Genomic DNA, 14,658 nt, shown 5'->3' with positions numbered 1-14,658 from the left:
TTAGAATGTATAAATGTTTGACCAAGAAATTCTATTTCTAGGAATTTTTCCTAATAATCAGAGACAAATACCAAAAAATCTGCACACAATGATTTAGTTTTTCATAAATATTTAAGCGATAAAATTGAAAAAAACTTAAACATTGGAAACATGGGAGAACAGTTAGTATAGTATGATACACCCAGAAGACAGAATACAATGTAGTCATAAGAAATTAAGCCATAGAAGAATATTTATTGACATGGGAAAATGTTAACAATATGCTTCTATATGAAATATGCAGGATACAAAACAGTATATACAGTTTAATACCATTTTTATGGAAAGAAAAATAGCCATATATACAAAATCATGCACAGGAAAAAAATAGAAGGATGTACATAGTAAATGTTAATAATGGTTATCTCTAGATAGTACAATTAGAGGTGATTATACAATTTTCTCAGTAAATTTCACCTGCCCGCCAAACAGTATCTGCTTCATGCTATTCTTTCTTGGGTGTGATTAGCTTGATGTAACTCTTTTCAAACAGACTGCTTCATGATATGTACCTCCAAACCATACTGCTTTTCCACGTAAAAAGTAGATGCTACTTGCTCTTACGTAACTGGCATATGGAGAATATTTTTAACTAACACAATATACTACAAAATATGCCACAGCATAGATCTGGCTATAGAAAATTATTGTATGGAGAATCTGAAAATCCTCTACTGGAGAGAAATTTTAAATAGAGAAAAAGATGCTCTCATTAGCTAGGGGTCCACAATGGTTGGGTGTAAATAACTCAGATTCCAGAATTAGAGACTTTGGGATCTCTTCTTCCCAGCTAACTGACTTTAGGCAAAGGAGATTAGGTTTTTTAGTCAGGAAAATGTGATTAATAATTTTATAGAAAGATGCAAAAATAAGATTTTTTTTTTAAATAAGGGAAAATGAGATCACAGATATTAAAGGTCTTCCATAAAGACCTAAACAACTGAGATGAACAGCAAGAAAGAAATTCACATTTGGTGTTACAGAAAAATTAATTCAATTTTTCTGCAGCACCAAATTCTTCCTATTTTATATCTTTGTTCACAGGTTAGAATGTGTTAAAATTGTGAAATTATTTTAGTGTTAATTAATGGTCGTCAACTTCTTTAGTTAACAGTTAATAACACTGGATATACTTTTCATGGAATCTGACCTAGGTGTTCTAAATATATATAGCACATCCTTCGATGACTGTTGATCACTGGCAACATCAGACATATTTACAACAAATATGACTTGGATTTTATTTCTCAGAATCCATCCTAGTGGAAAGCTATTTACTCAATTTTTATTAAAAACACCAAATAAGGTTGTTGGATCTTTTAAAGGTAAGACATCAAGAGAACAGAAAAGGCTATCTATCTGTGTCTGCTTTTCTGCAATGCTTTCCATAATGCAAGCACCATTCCAAGTTGCCTCCTAATTTCTGTCCCCTTCCTTTGGAAGAGAATCTCAGGCAAATCTGCAATCAATTAATGACTCTCAATAATTGTTTGCAATCATATCTGAAGGGGAACAGTTAATGACTTACTGTTAGATCTCAAAGATAAATGTATTGTCTAGAGGTAAACAGAATAACTTGCAGATGAAAGGAACATAAAACATTGATGTTGAGGAAGATCTGGTAAGAATGGACAAGAGGGATTTTCTTTGTTTTCCCAACCAAAATGTTTGCTCCTTTGCGCCCCAAAGTCAAGGAGCTGAGAAAGACAGCTGGAGCATACCTACATAACTATGCGATGATGCACTCCACCCCATACCAGCGTTGTTTTCCTACCTCTATCCCCTTCTAGAAAGGCCCCGTTAACTGCAGAAGAGCTTCTACAGTAGTCCTAATTCCTCAATGAAGATCACAAGAAAGGTACTCCCAGGATATGAAAAGACCCAAAACTAGAATATTACACTAACACGTTTCAGGGGCAAGAGACTACTGACACTCCATATCTACTGGTTTGCATTACAAGAATCAAAAAAAGTAAAAGCCAAAAAACCACATTTTGAAATTTCACAATCACCAATTTGCGACAGAAATCAAAGCATAACACTTGTGCTAACAAATATGTCAGATGAATTATCGCTTCAGCACATAACTGCAGATGGATACGCCTGGATTTTTGCTTAATCATTACTCAGTGATGAACACTATAAAATGCAAGGTGACTTCCTATGAACCAAAATCACAAGAAGAAACTCTCCAAGATCAATCTGCAATGAGCTCCTATTCCAATAAGCCATAAAGAGCATTAAAAGGCAATATTCATTTAACGTTATGAGAAATCCGATGACAAGATATCAGGTATTTATATTCCTCTCGAGACATTTCTTCCCCACCTAACAAAGGCACTTGACATGTACTGAAATGGACAGTTAATTCAGGTACTGCCCTGGACAACTGTTACCTTCCTAAGATTAGATGAAGTGGCAATTAAGTTCAAATTAATTCTTCTGAAGCAGCCTGAAATACACATGAATATATCACAAGTTCTCTATTTTTGGCAGATGATAAACCAAAGAAGAAAAGGTAACGTTGGTGTCCACAATGGATTGGCTGACTTGAGCAGTCCAGGATCCTCTCTGCACAATATTCCTTGATGACTGTGGAATTTGTGTATAATTATAGGCAAATTAACCTGTTGTATAATTTTAGGTATTAATGTTCACTCCTCTTCTTGTCTTTTTTTACTTTTTTGTTTTTTCCCAAAGCCTTAGATGATTCCTCCTAAAAAAAGATATAAATCAATGTAGTATCTCCCAGTTTATATCAAGATACTGGCTTAGGAACCTTAAGTCTAATCATACAGAATAAACAGAACAGTGAAAATATAATTACTTCCATGTACATCATCTTTCTGTTTTATGGGACATTTTTACTTCTAGTCTATTTTAATATTTCCAAAATAATCAAGGATAGTCAAGGAAAACACTCATCTAACAGATTTATGTTTGAATCTATTTAATCTATTGTGCACTTTTCAAAGTTAAGGTAGAAAACTTTAAATAAAATAAACATGTTTATAAAATATGAAACAAAAATAATTCAAAGTTTAAGGGCAGACATCCAAATGCATGCCAGGGGAGAGGGAAGGGACTCTGACACTAACAGTGAATATCAGAATTTTACATGTGTTTAATTTTTTTTGTTAATGTTTATTTATTTTTGAGACACAGAGTACAAGCGGGGAGGGACACAGAGAGAGGGAGACACAGAATCTGAAGGAGGTTCTAGGCTCTGAGCTGTCAGCACAGAGCCTGATGCGGGGGACCGTGAGATCATGACCTGAGCCAAAGTCGGACGCCTAACAGACTGAGCCACCCAGGCGCCCCGGAATTTCACATACGTTTAAAGAACAGCTAGTTCATAGCATTAGCTACACAACCTCCCCTGGCCTCAATTTAGGGACTGAAGAATAATTGGGTCTTAAAAGTTTTTATAAAATTCTGTATGAATCTATGAAATTAAGGCTCAAAGGGATGGAGTGATCTGCCCAAGGTTACACAACTAACTGGCCACACTGTTTTTACTAGAAGCTAAGTCTACAATTTCCTAGTCCAAAGGTTTTCCCAGTGTACCACAAACACTCTGATTCATTCTTAATTTTCTGTCTGGGTTTGTTTATTTTTTACTTTCATAGGCAATGGTGAGAAACTCTATATAGTATCAATAAGCACTCACCGGTGAATTTGTGTAGTTTCTCTCCACCAGTATGTTTCTGGCACAGTTGTTGATATGTTTAAAGCGATCTGGTCCTAGTAGAATTCCTCCGTACCAGCGTGATACTACCACCATGACATTTCTCACATTCAAAATCTGTTATTTTCAGAAGCATAATTAGATATACACATAGACATGTACAAATTCGAGTTCTAAACTGCACATATGGGGCGCCTGGGTGGCGCAGTCGGTTAAGCGTCCGACTTCAGCCAGGTCACAATCTCGCGGTCCATGAGTTCGAGCCCCGCGTCAGGCTCTGGGCTGATGGCTCGGAGCCTGGAGCCTGTTTCCGATTCTGTGTCTCCCTCGCTCTCTGCCCCTCCCCCGTTCATGCTCTGTCTCTCTCTGTCCCAAAAATAAATTAAAAAAAAAAAAAAAAAACGTTGATAAACTGCACATAAAATTTCCCTATGACTTGAATGGCAGAACCACCCAAGTGAGCAGAGTGAGATTCCTAAAATTCAGGTGACAGAATTTAGAAATCAAACACTGTGCTCCACAGTGTCCTCGAATTCCAAATTGTGGGGCAATTGGGAAGAATGAAGGGGAACTCATGCAGGTAGTGTTCCAGTTCTTCATGAATTCAACCAAAATAGCTCAGTTTAAATAGCCTTTTGCCCCTAGGCCAAACAACAACCAAAACATGCTTCTGAACAAAACACTGGAAAGAACTCGGGCTGCATGGGTAACTGCTGGGGCCTACCAGCAAGGTCTTCCTCAGTTGGGTATCTGTCAAATGCTGTTCTTAACATGAAGCCCACCAGGCCACAGGCCTGACCACACAGAGTTCCTATCATGGAAACGGCCTGGTTAGAAAACAAACCTCCACATACGGTAACAGAAGAAACTATAGCAACTACCTTAGGAAAAAAACCAATCTATTCTTAAAATTAATAGACAATTAAGATCAATGATCACCATACAGATGAAGAAAATCCAGCAGCATGAAAGAGAAAGGACAAGATAAACAAACTAAAATGGACCAGGAAAAATTTAAAGGGGAGAACATCTAAAAAAAATCCTCTAATTACTATTCTCAGAGAAATTGCATTCATAAAGCCAAAATAACACATTATAAAAAATGGCTCAACCTCATGACCCCAAGGTCAAGAGTCACATGCTTTTCTGACTGAGCCAGTCAGATGCCCCAAGAAGAAAGAACTGTTAAATACATGATTGCTAAAAAAAATTTTTAATTCAACAGAAATCTTGGAAGACAGGTAAGAAAATGTCTTAGAACATAAGGTGAGGAGATGGACAAGTTAATGAAAAAAGCAATATTCTGGGTCTATCCAGATGGTCCAATAATACCCAACTAACAAGAAATGCACAAAGACAGAACAGAGAAAATACAGGGACGACATTGTTGAAAAACAAAAAGGAGATGCTTTTTTAGAGTTGAAGACAATCTTCTATCATTTATGACTGCCAGACTTTCCAAGCACAGCGCTTGTTATTAACCTTGGGCTTTCTGCCCCACATCAAGTGGTTAAACGTTTCTCTCAAGGTTTAAAAATTAACTACTAGTTATCCCAAATATATCTCATGTCATGTAGCCTAACTGATTTACTTATTCCTAAATAGAGCTCTGTTTCATTGAAAAATTTTATGGCTCAGAGAGCAGGATTACCAGGGTTTAACTTACACTTACCTCCATGAGATGGAGAAGACGCCCGCCAGCTGCTGTCTCCCCATCGTCCTCACAGTCCTGTAAGAAGGTCTGTTTATCCTCACAATATATTCTAGAAATACATATAACAGTATTACACTTTGAAACTCCAAAATATTGCACCTAAAAGTTACACCTACATACTTGTTGCAATCAATTTACTTCCAAAATCTGCATATTTGTCAAAAAAAAAATTCTTCTTGAACTATATATTAGATACATTTTCTCTGATTTGTTATCCAGTACATTTCATTTTTTTTTATATTTGGGAAAGCTAGGAATCAAGGCACCTCCCTTAAAGCATAAATGCTATAATTATGGAAAGGTGAGTTTATACATCTGACACTTGATCTAATCTTGAAGCTATAAGGTTACAGAGAGTAGTCATTGAAAACCACTGATTGAGAATATACTGTAGAGAAGTATGTAGGCACCATGAAATGATATAAAGAAATAAGTGGCATACTTCAGTCTTCAAAGAGCCTTAGAGCTAGTGGAAGAGACAAAGAGTATATAAAAAAGATGGAGGTGATGGAATCAACATAAATTAACATTTTATACTTTCCTCACATCTTATTCTAGCCATCAAACATTTCTCTATCCTCCCCATTCTAAGAATTATAAGGTTTACCTTCTCTATAATTTTTCCCCTGGTTAATTATCAATATCTGAGATAAATCATGATATTTTTACCTATTTAAATTATCTAGAAAGTTTGCATTTGGAATAATAATTTGGGCTACATTGTAGCAGAATAAGCACGGCAAGTAAGGGTGAGATATAAAAAGAAAACAGTGACAGTTAAGGTATGCTGTCTACAGGATTTCTTAGGTCCCTACAGATGACACCATCTAGGACTAGGCAAACGCAGCAAAGATACTTTTCCAGCTGTGGCTATAAAAAAGCCAGATACTACCATATCTATATACCTAAGTCAATTATAGCAATCATATTCACATATTTATTATATATTCATATGTATTATAGCAATCATATTCATTCATTTATTCACTCATTCCTCCTTCAATCTGTCTTTCCATTCATTGACTCAATCAATATTTACTGCCCACCTACTATGACCAGGCTCTACTATTATTTAGAATTGACCTCATTCCAAGAGAACAAAGTTCGTGCTATTAGACAAAATTTTATATGGCAAATTTAAGGCAAAAAGGTGTCAGCAGTTGGTGTATATTAGGACTGTAATTATAACCTAACACCATAATTTTATGGAACAAATGAAGAAAACTTGAGTTATAAATCAGTGCTGTTAGGTTTTTTAAAAATGAAAATACCAAGGACATTTTTACTTTTTCGGCACATGCCAGGAAGACGATAATGCAGTATCCCATAGCTGTGTATACCAGTAGCCTGAAGAGTGCCTCGTAACTCCAAAGCAGGAACACAGCCCCAGAACCAAGAAGTAACCTTAAAAGGATCCTAAGCATTCAAAATATACAACACAAAGTCCATATACGAGATAAAGGTTATTTACTTTACTTCCAGTGGGATCCTGCAAGACTCCACTTTGTACCTGGTTTAGTCTTAGGTGGCACACAATTCTGGCAAGCTAAGCTCTTTCATTCCCAAGTGTCAGTTATAACATAATGGAGCAAGGTGGAGTAAGCGTGTAAGTCGTGCTGATATCTGTGAGAATTGACAGCTGGTCTGATCACCTACTAACTTGCAAAACTAAAAAAAATACTTCCAGGTACTTAAAAACAAAAATCTGGGGCCTGAAATAGAATATCTGGCATATTATTTAACTTTTTGATAACTTAAGATTAAAATTATATCCAGCGACTGATTGTTGAAGGTGCCGCCACAGAGCCATGTCGGAATAAAAGAGAGAGAAATCAGTTTATCAGACTCCACTTAACAACTTTGTGATCTTGAAAAAGCTAAACTTTTTGCAGGGGCAGAGTTCCTGAAATAATCAAAATTAACTTTCATAAAGTATTTGGCACAGCGTAGGCACTCAATAAACACATGGGATGAATGAATGGCAATTAATACTTTTAAAGCACATTCAAATCACCGAGAGCAAGCAGAGTCTAATCCCTTGTTTTTATATTGATGACCCTAACTCAAAACATCAAAATCCTGCCCAGGGATACTCTAGTAAGCAGGGAATCATATAACAAATAGTTTTTGGAAATTTTGGCACTTAAAGAAATGTGACTTAGTAATATAAAAAAACTCACCTATCCAAAGTGATGGATTGTTTTTTTTTAATTTTCTGATTTTCAGATAGCCTAGATTTTACTAATATTCTCAATCACACTTTAAATTTGCACTAAATCTTGGGGCACCTGGGTGGTTCAGTCGGTTGAGCATCTGACTTCGGCTCAGGTCATGATCTCATGGTTCGTGAGTTCAAGCCCCGCATCGGGCTCTGTGCTGACAGCTAGGAGCCTGGAGCCTGCTTCAGATTCTGTGTCTCCCTCCCTCTCTGCCCTGCTCATGCTGTCTCTGTCTCTCAAAAAATGAATAAACATTAAAAAAAAAAAGTTTAAATTTGCACTAAATCTCTATGTTTATATTCTGATTCATTTCAGTCCCAAAATATGTTCTTTTAAGTCTATACTAATTTACGTATTTAGAAATATATTCTTCCTCTGTTTACTAACACTTCAGCAAACATTTGTATAAAACCTTAGTATTCAAAACTAGAAGGAATACAGCAAAAGAAGCACACTTACTTCCCTGCCAATGAAAGCATACACTGGTTTAAAAGAAAAACTTGGGAAAAAATTTGGCACTATGTATCAAGAGTTTCAAAAATGTTCATACTTTGATGATTTTACTTCTAGGAATATATTCTTTCTTCTTCAATTGCACGCCCATTTCATTTCAAAAAATAATCTCAAGTAACCAGAACCTACTCCAAGTAAATAATCTAGAATGTATACAAAGATGTTCACAAGAATATTTTTTATAATAATGAAAAATATGAAAAACTAGAAAAAGAAAATAGCTAATTACGGTATACAGCCCGAAAGAAATAGTACACAGCCATTACAATAATGTCTATAAAGCAATTATAACAACATGGAAAAATGCTTTTGGTAAATTGTTTATTTCAAGTTATTTAAATTCTAGTTAGTTAACATAGATACTACGGCAACGCACTGAAAAAATAAAAGTTGCATAGAAGACAAGGAAAATGTATCAATATATTATCAAAATGTATCCAACTATTATCAGTTACATTTAATGGCAGAAAAAGGTTGATTTTCCCTCCAATTCCTTTTCTTTTCTGCAGATTCGAAATATTCTATACGTGATTATTACTTTTATAATGAAAAAAACCACACATAATAGTTGTTATTTTAAAAATCATGCATCAGTTTCCCCCATTTTTTACAAATTGAACATTCCTAAAGTTAGGTTTACTCACCGGTATGCATAGATGTTGTGGGTGGCACTAGCTATTTTCTTATTCTCATACAATTTGGCAAGAACCATCTTCACCTTAAAAACAGCAGTAATATAAATAAACCAATGTATACTTTTTATTTATTCCATAAATAAATGCTAGAAAAATATCTTAAAGCATATTGATATGAATACTGTTGTACTGAAATAGTGATTTAAAGAATTTACTATACTCTGAAAAAGCGATTTCCAAAGTTTTCTCCTCATTTAAAGAGTCTACTACACTCTGAAAAGGTCATTTCCAAAGTTTTTTCCTTGTTTTAGAGGCAGAAACAGATACTCTCAATTGGTATAAAAAACTACAGACCTGATATATTTTTTTTCTTCAAAGGCACAGGTAAGGCTTTATTGGGCCTTATAGTTTGAGCTGAAGCAGGGCACAGTGCTGACAGAGAGTGGTCAGGCTGGCCTCCAGACCTGGTATTTTTGAATACCAAATAGCAACAAATATTTAAGCACTAACTACGTTTAAGGTCCTTATAGATGAAATTGTCCCCCCTGTAAAGAATTTTAAACGTAAATATGACCATTTTTTAAAATGAACTCTGAAAATTTATCACACTTATGTATCCAAATTGACAGGTACAACATGGTTATGTTCCAAATGTTGTAAGACCAAAGCTCTCTTGGAGTCCTATAAAGTTTACGGACAAGGTAACAAGAGCCAAATTTTGAAAGATAAGTAGCAATCTCTTGGGGATTGAGGGGAAGAAAGGGGTGCAAGCAAGAAGAAGTCATTCCATTCAGAGGAAACTTCATGTGCAAATCTATCAGATTTAGCAAATAAAACATAAAGGATGCTCAGTTAAGTTGGAATTTCAGATAAACAACAAATAATTTTTTATTAGTAGTATGTCCCATACGATAGTGTTTATCTGAAATTCCAATTTAACTAGGCATCTTATATTTTATCTGGTAACCTTAGCAGGGACATAAAAGAGAAAGGTTCTGGAAACGACCAATAGTTTTATGTAGAAACTATTTAGAGTATGAATGAGATGAAAGACAATGTATCAGGAATGATAAAGCTAGGGTCATATTGCAAAGGGCCCCATAGAAGAGTTTAGGTTTCTCCTTGTACACAACGGATATAAGCAAAGATTGGGGGTGGGGCCAGTGACACACAGCGAGATCTTTCAGAAAGGTAACTTTCTGGCAAAGAGTATGGAAGAAATAATAGAGGTAGGGAAGACTGAGCTGCAGCCAGGGAGATCAATTTGAATCGGAAACTATGTTATCTTGTGGTTATTACTTTTTAATCTTTCAGGTTCTCAGGTTCCTGATCAACAAAATAAAGCAGACACTGATCTTTAAGATTTATTTGAGCTCTCACAATTATGATCCTGTAAGTCCAAGAGACTATAATCAGAAAAAGAAAGAGGATCCAGGATGAACAGATTCAGAACATAATGTCTAAGGAGGACCCTGGCAACAAGATTATGGGCAACAGCCAAGGACAAACTGCGGACAGAAAGAGCCAGAAGCCTGAACCAAAAGCTGTTATCTTGACCACAAGTCAATGCAGAGGAGAGTGAAAGTGCAGCCTGGTACAAAGAACTGTACCCTGTAGTTCAGGGCTTCAGAAGGGCTTACAGTTGAGGAGCTATAGAGACCAAAGAGAAGAGACTAAGGATTCAAACCTATGCTAAGTTAATGAGACTTCTGTTGTTAATTTAACTTTCTAGGTAGTTACAGTTTGTGATTGAAAATTCTCCCATTTGGTGTCCTTGAGTGGGAATCAGGTCACCTAAGATCAAGAGGCAGAAAGGAAAAGGAATTCAGGTCAGAAAGACTCTGCTCAGCCAGTCTGTCCACTGTCCTCTTCCCTGGGCATCAATGGAGCCGACTTGGTTTTGCAGAACTCCCACACAATAGGACAAATAATTTTTTTAACAAGCTATTAAGCATCATAATTTTCCACACAATGCGCTTTTCTTGTTTGGAAATCCATTAGAGGGTTAAGCCCTAATTTGTTAAAACCGAAACAAATCTTCCATGATTCACAGTAATTCCGGGGTAGGAAAATGAACAAATAATTTTCATCTTATGTGAAAATTAAACATAAGAGCAAACATAAGAGGAAAACCATTTACTTGAATTACTTTGGTAAAACAACATCAAAGTGAACTGGACATAGAAACTTTACCTGTTTAGGACAAACTACGGGAGCCAAGTGCGCCTGAAAAGTACTTCTTCGGTCTGTAATAGGAATGCCATGATCAATCGGAGGTAATTCTTCTATTTCTATAAATTTAAAGAATTACATTATTTTATTTTTAAAATTCTTACATTTGAATAATGAAAAATTGACAATGGTGTGAGCAGAGGGTGGGGAAGGGAGTTGGGAAAGAGATGTAAATCATATAGCAAATCAACCCAAATTACCCTTAATAGCTATCTATTAAAATTATAATTTTAAGTAAAAAGTGTTCAAATGTAAGTAAGATTAAACTACTTGACTTATAAATGATTTTCACCTGTCAAGGTCACCCAGTAGGTTGGGCCTCAAATCCTGGGATGTTATAGTAGTATAAATCGGTATAATAACTAAGTTTTAAGAGTATAAAAGGGTCCTAAGACCAAAAAGATTATCAGCTGCTAATATACCACAATTTATTTATCAATTCTGTTGATGGACTTCTGGGTTGTGAAACCTATGACTTTATTTTGTGTAGCTGTGATGAAATGTTTTCTGCTAATAAAACTGTTCCTTCTTCATAGGATTGAATATATCAATGATACACCAAATTGGTATTCCACAGAGTATCATTATTTCCAGTTATTCTGCCTCTTAAACAAGTTTAAGAACCACTAATTTGACCTTAACTCTGTTGAGAAACTTAACCAACTATCCTGGCTACTACATCTGCCTCATTTAGGATCTAAAGCTATTCAGGAAAAATAATTAAAATTGTTTCCTATTTCTATTCACTGATCTGTTGAATCTTACCCAGGTCAGCTTGCCTTACAATTAATGGACTACTTCAACTAACACATGTAAAAATATTTCTTTACAGCTTTAAACAACTTGTCAAAACTTACTGCACTGGTGTGTGGCGGGGCTAGGTCAAGAAACCAGGTTTATGCAGGATGTTTTGCCTTCCTCCTGAGTGTGTCCTCTTCTTGAACAAACTGTGACCACTGTACCAGGGTAGCACTAAGGTCAACATGAACTGGACACTATTTATTGTTGACTATGATTTTTACTCTTGCTTTTAATAGTGTATCCTGTTTCCTGAAAGAAATCTTATGCCAAATCCACAAATATATAAATGAATAAAATGTGACACTGAGGTAGGGGTGGGAATCCTGGGTCTTTTCTCCCACTCTTTCTCTTCCTATTTATTTCCCTTCCTGGTCCTGAAACACCACACAAGAACTTTAAAGCTTCATAGTATTGTTTGAAAGCTACTGTATGACGCATAGTTCCCTCTGGCCTATCATGTTTTTGTAAAAGCCTTGAGAAAACTGATGCTACCGTTCAAAATTTTAAGATACTAAAATAGAAGATATTTTCCAATGGCAACATACAGCTGATTGATTTATCTCATCAACCTATTCATAAGCTGAATACTATCTGATTATGGAACAAATCTACTTAAGCAAAAACTAAAATCTTAAAGGCATTTTACTAGCTTGAGTTCAGTGGCTGTACGTTCAGCTATTATATTTATGAACACAGACTAAAGTTAACTGAAACATCAGGAGACAGCTGAGGATTTCAAAATAGACATATAAAAACAGGATGTGAACTGAAAACATTAACAGAGTATTTCTTAGTTTCAGTTTCTCCTATCATTAATTCAAAACTCTAGAAAGTCACACACACACAAAAAAACAGTGGGGGGAGGGAGAAATTTCTGTTTTTTCCTCATCATTCTGACAGACCTAGCAAACATCAAAATGGCCAGCAGGCAGGAAAAAAAAACCCTCAATTCTCTGCAACTTAACTATTTCTTAATGTATGAGAGTTTACTACAGTTCTATACCATTTCAGAAACATCCCACATGCCTCAAAAGAAACTAGTTGGTAACAACTGCCATCCCGGGCGCCTCAAAAGAAACTAGATGGTAATATACCTGTTTGATTTTCACTAATCTCAAAATCCAATGCTTTAACAGGATTTTCTGGTTGACATGCTAAAATGAGATCATCTTCACATTCTACATCTTCCTCTTCAGTTTTCTTCTTGATGTCAGGACCTATGTGGATATGAGACCTTATGAATGAACTTAGAGGACAGTAAGGAATTCCACTTAATAACTGGTTGGTCTTTGTCTAGGAAAATAAATAAAAGATGAGCCTGGAAGAGCTTATGATTCCGGAGAGCAAAGAAATGGTCAAAAAAAAAAAAAAAAAAAAAAAAAAGACAGGTGAGCTAACAAAAAAGAATACAAGAGTCTACCTGAAGGCCAAAGCTGGAAAAATTTGAGCAACAAAATAATGATAATATAGAATTTTAACCCATGGAGTAAAATAATATACATGAGTTCATACTGATAAAAATAAATAAAAAACAAACAAGGAGAAGAGACATCTCTTCCTCACAAAAGAATTCCAATTCCATGAAGAAGGAAAGAAGGAAATGAGAATCATTATTATGCAAACACCACAGCAATAAATACTGTTGACAAGACAGACTAATAGATATTAAAGTTAAAGTTTAAGGAGGAACAGGATATTAGCAGAGAGCCAAATATCTCCCTCAAGGTACTTATCAACTATAAAGGGAAAGACAGTAACTGTGAGGTTAAGTTTATATGTCAACTTGGCTAGTTTAGTCCACAGTATCCAGATATTTATTTGATCAAACTCTATTCTAGATGTTTCTGTAAAGGTATTTCTTAGATGGAATTCACATTGAAATCAGTTAACTTTGAGTAAAGCAGACTGTCCTCCACAATGTGAGAGAGCTACATCTAGTTAAGGTCTTAATAGAAAAGGGACTAGCCTCCCCAGAGGAAGAGGGAATTCTTCGAGCAGACAGCCAGCCTTCAGACTTGAGCTGCAACACTAATTCTTCCCTAGGTCTCCAGCCTGCCAAAGTACCTTGCAGAGTGTGGACCTGCCAGCCTCCACAATCTCATGAGCCAATTCCTTAAATTAATCTCTCTCTCCTTCTCTTCCACACCTCTTCCTCCCTTCTTCTGCATCCATCCCTCTCTTCCCCCTCCTTGTCTTTATAAATACACACGCGTACACACATACACATACACAAACACACACTCTCACACCCAATTGGTTCTCTGGAGAGGCTTGATTAATACTATAACTTTACAGTGGAGATACCTGACAGATACCACTGTAACCAAAGGATCAAGGTAAACATAACAATAAAGCATACTGATACCATGAGTTCCTTGATATATGCACTGTGAAGGAGACAATATCATTTTTGTGGTATTCTTGCCAAAATGCCTAATCTTGCTCCAATATGAGAAAACAATGGACAGACCCAAACAGAGGGACATTCTACAAAATACAGTACTCTTCAAAAGTGTCAGGTCATAAGAGGTCATAAAAGCCAAGGAAAGACTGAGAAATTATTTACAGACTAAAAGAGAGTAAAGAGAAATAACAGGTAGAATCTTGGACAGCATCCTATAACAGCAGAAAGGACATTAGTGGAAAAAATCCATGAAATTCGGATCTTTAGTTTGGTTAATATTATACCAATGTTAGTTTCCTATTCTTGGTAATTATACTGTGGTTAAGTAGGATGTTACTAGGGGAAACAGAGTGAGGAATATAAAAGAGTTCATTGTACTATTTTTGCAATTTTTCTGTAAGTCTAAAATTAGT

The 14,658-nt window shown here is 35.7% G+C and overlaps 1 protein-coding gene across 6 annotated transcripts in view; it reads right to left on the bottom strand.

The window, feature by feature from the left end:
• Positions 1-214: 214 nt before the first annotated feature.
• IMPACT (impact RWD domain protein) overlaps positions 215-14,658 on the bottom strand; it is a 29,479-nt gene continuing 15,035 nt past the window's right edge. For 4 of the 6 annotated variants that reach the window (XM_043558487.1, XM_043558490.1, XM_043558493.1 and 1 more), the window contains exons 6-12: positions 12,936-13,058; positions 11,002-11,099; positions 8,818-8,891; positions 5,400-5,490; positions 4,609-4,626; positions 3,710-3,844; positions 215-2,755 (exon numbers count right to left, since the gene is read on the bottom strand). In XM_043558487.1, coding sequence (XP_043414422.1) covers positions 2,687-2,755; positions 3,710-3,844; positions 4,609-4,626; positions 5,400-5,490; positions 8,818-8,891; positions 11,002-11,099; positions 12,936-13,058 — 608 coding nt within the window. In that variant the 3' untranslated portion in view covers positions 215-2,686. The remainder of the gene's footprint in view (positions 2,756-3,709; positions 3,845-4,608; positions 4,627-5,399; positions 5,491-8,817; positions 8,892-11,001; positions 11,100-12,935; positions 13,059-14,658) is intronic. The other 2 variants (XM_043558489.1, XM_043558488.1) reach the window with 2 other exon arrangements.

The sequence above is a fragment of the Prionailurus bengalensis genome, chromosome D3, assembly GCF_016509475.1.
Source record: "Prionailurus bengalensis isolate Pbe53 chromosome D3, Fcat_Pben_1.1_paternal_pri, whole genome shotgun sequence".
Classification (NCBI taxonomy): Eukaryota; Metazoa; Chordata; class Mammalia; order Carnivora; family Felidae; genus Prionailurus; species Prionailurus bengalensis.
This window is presented reverse-complemented; position numbering and strand designations above follow the sequence as displayed.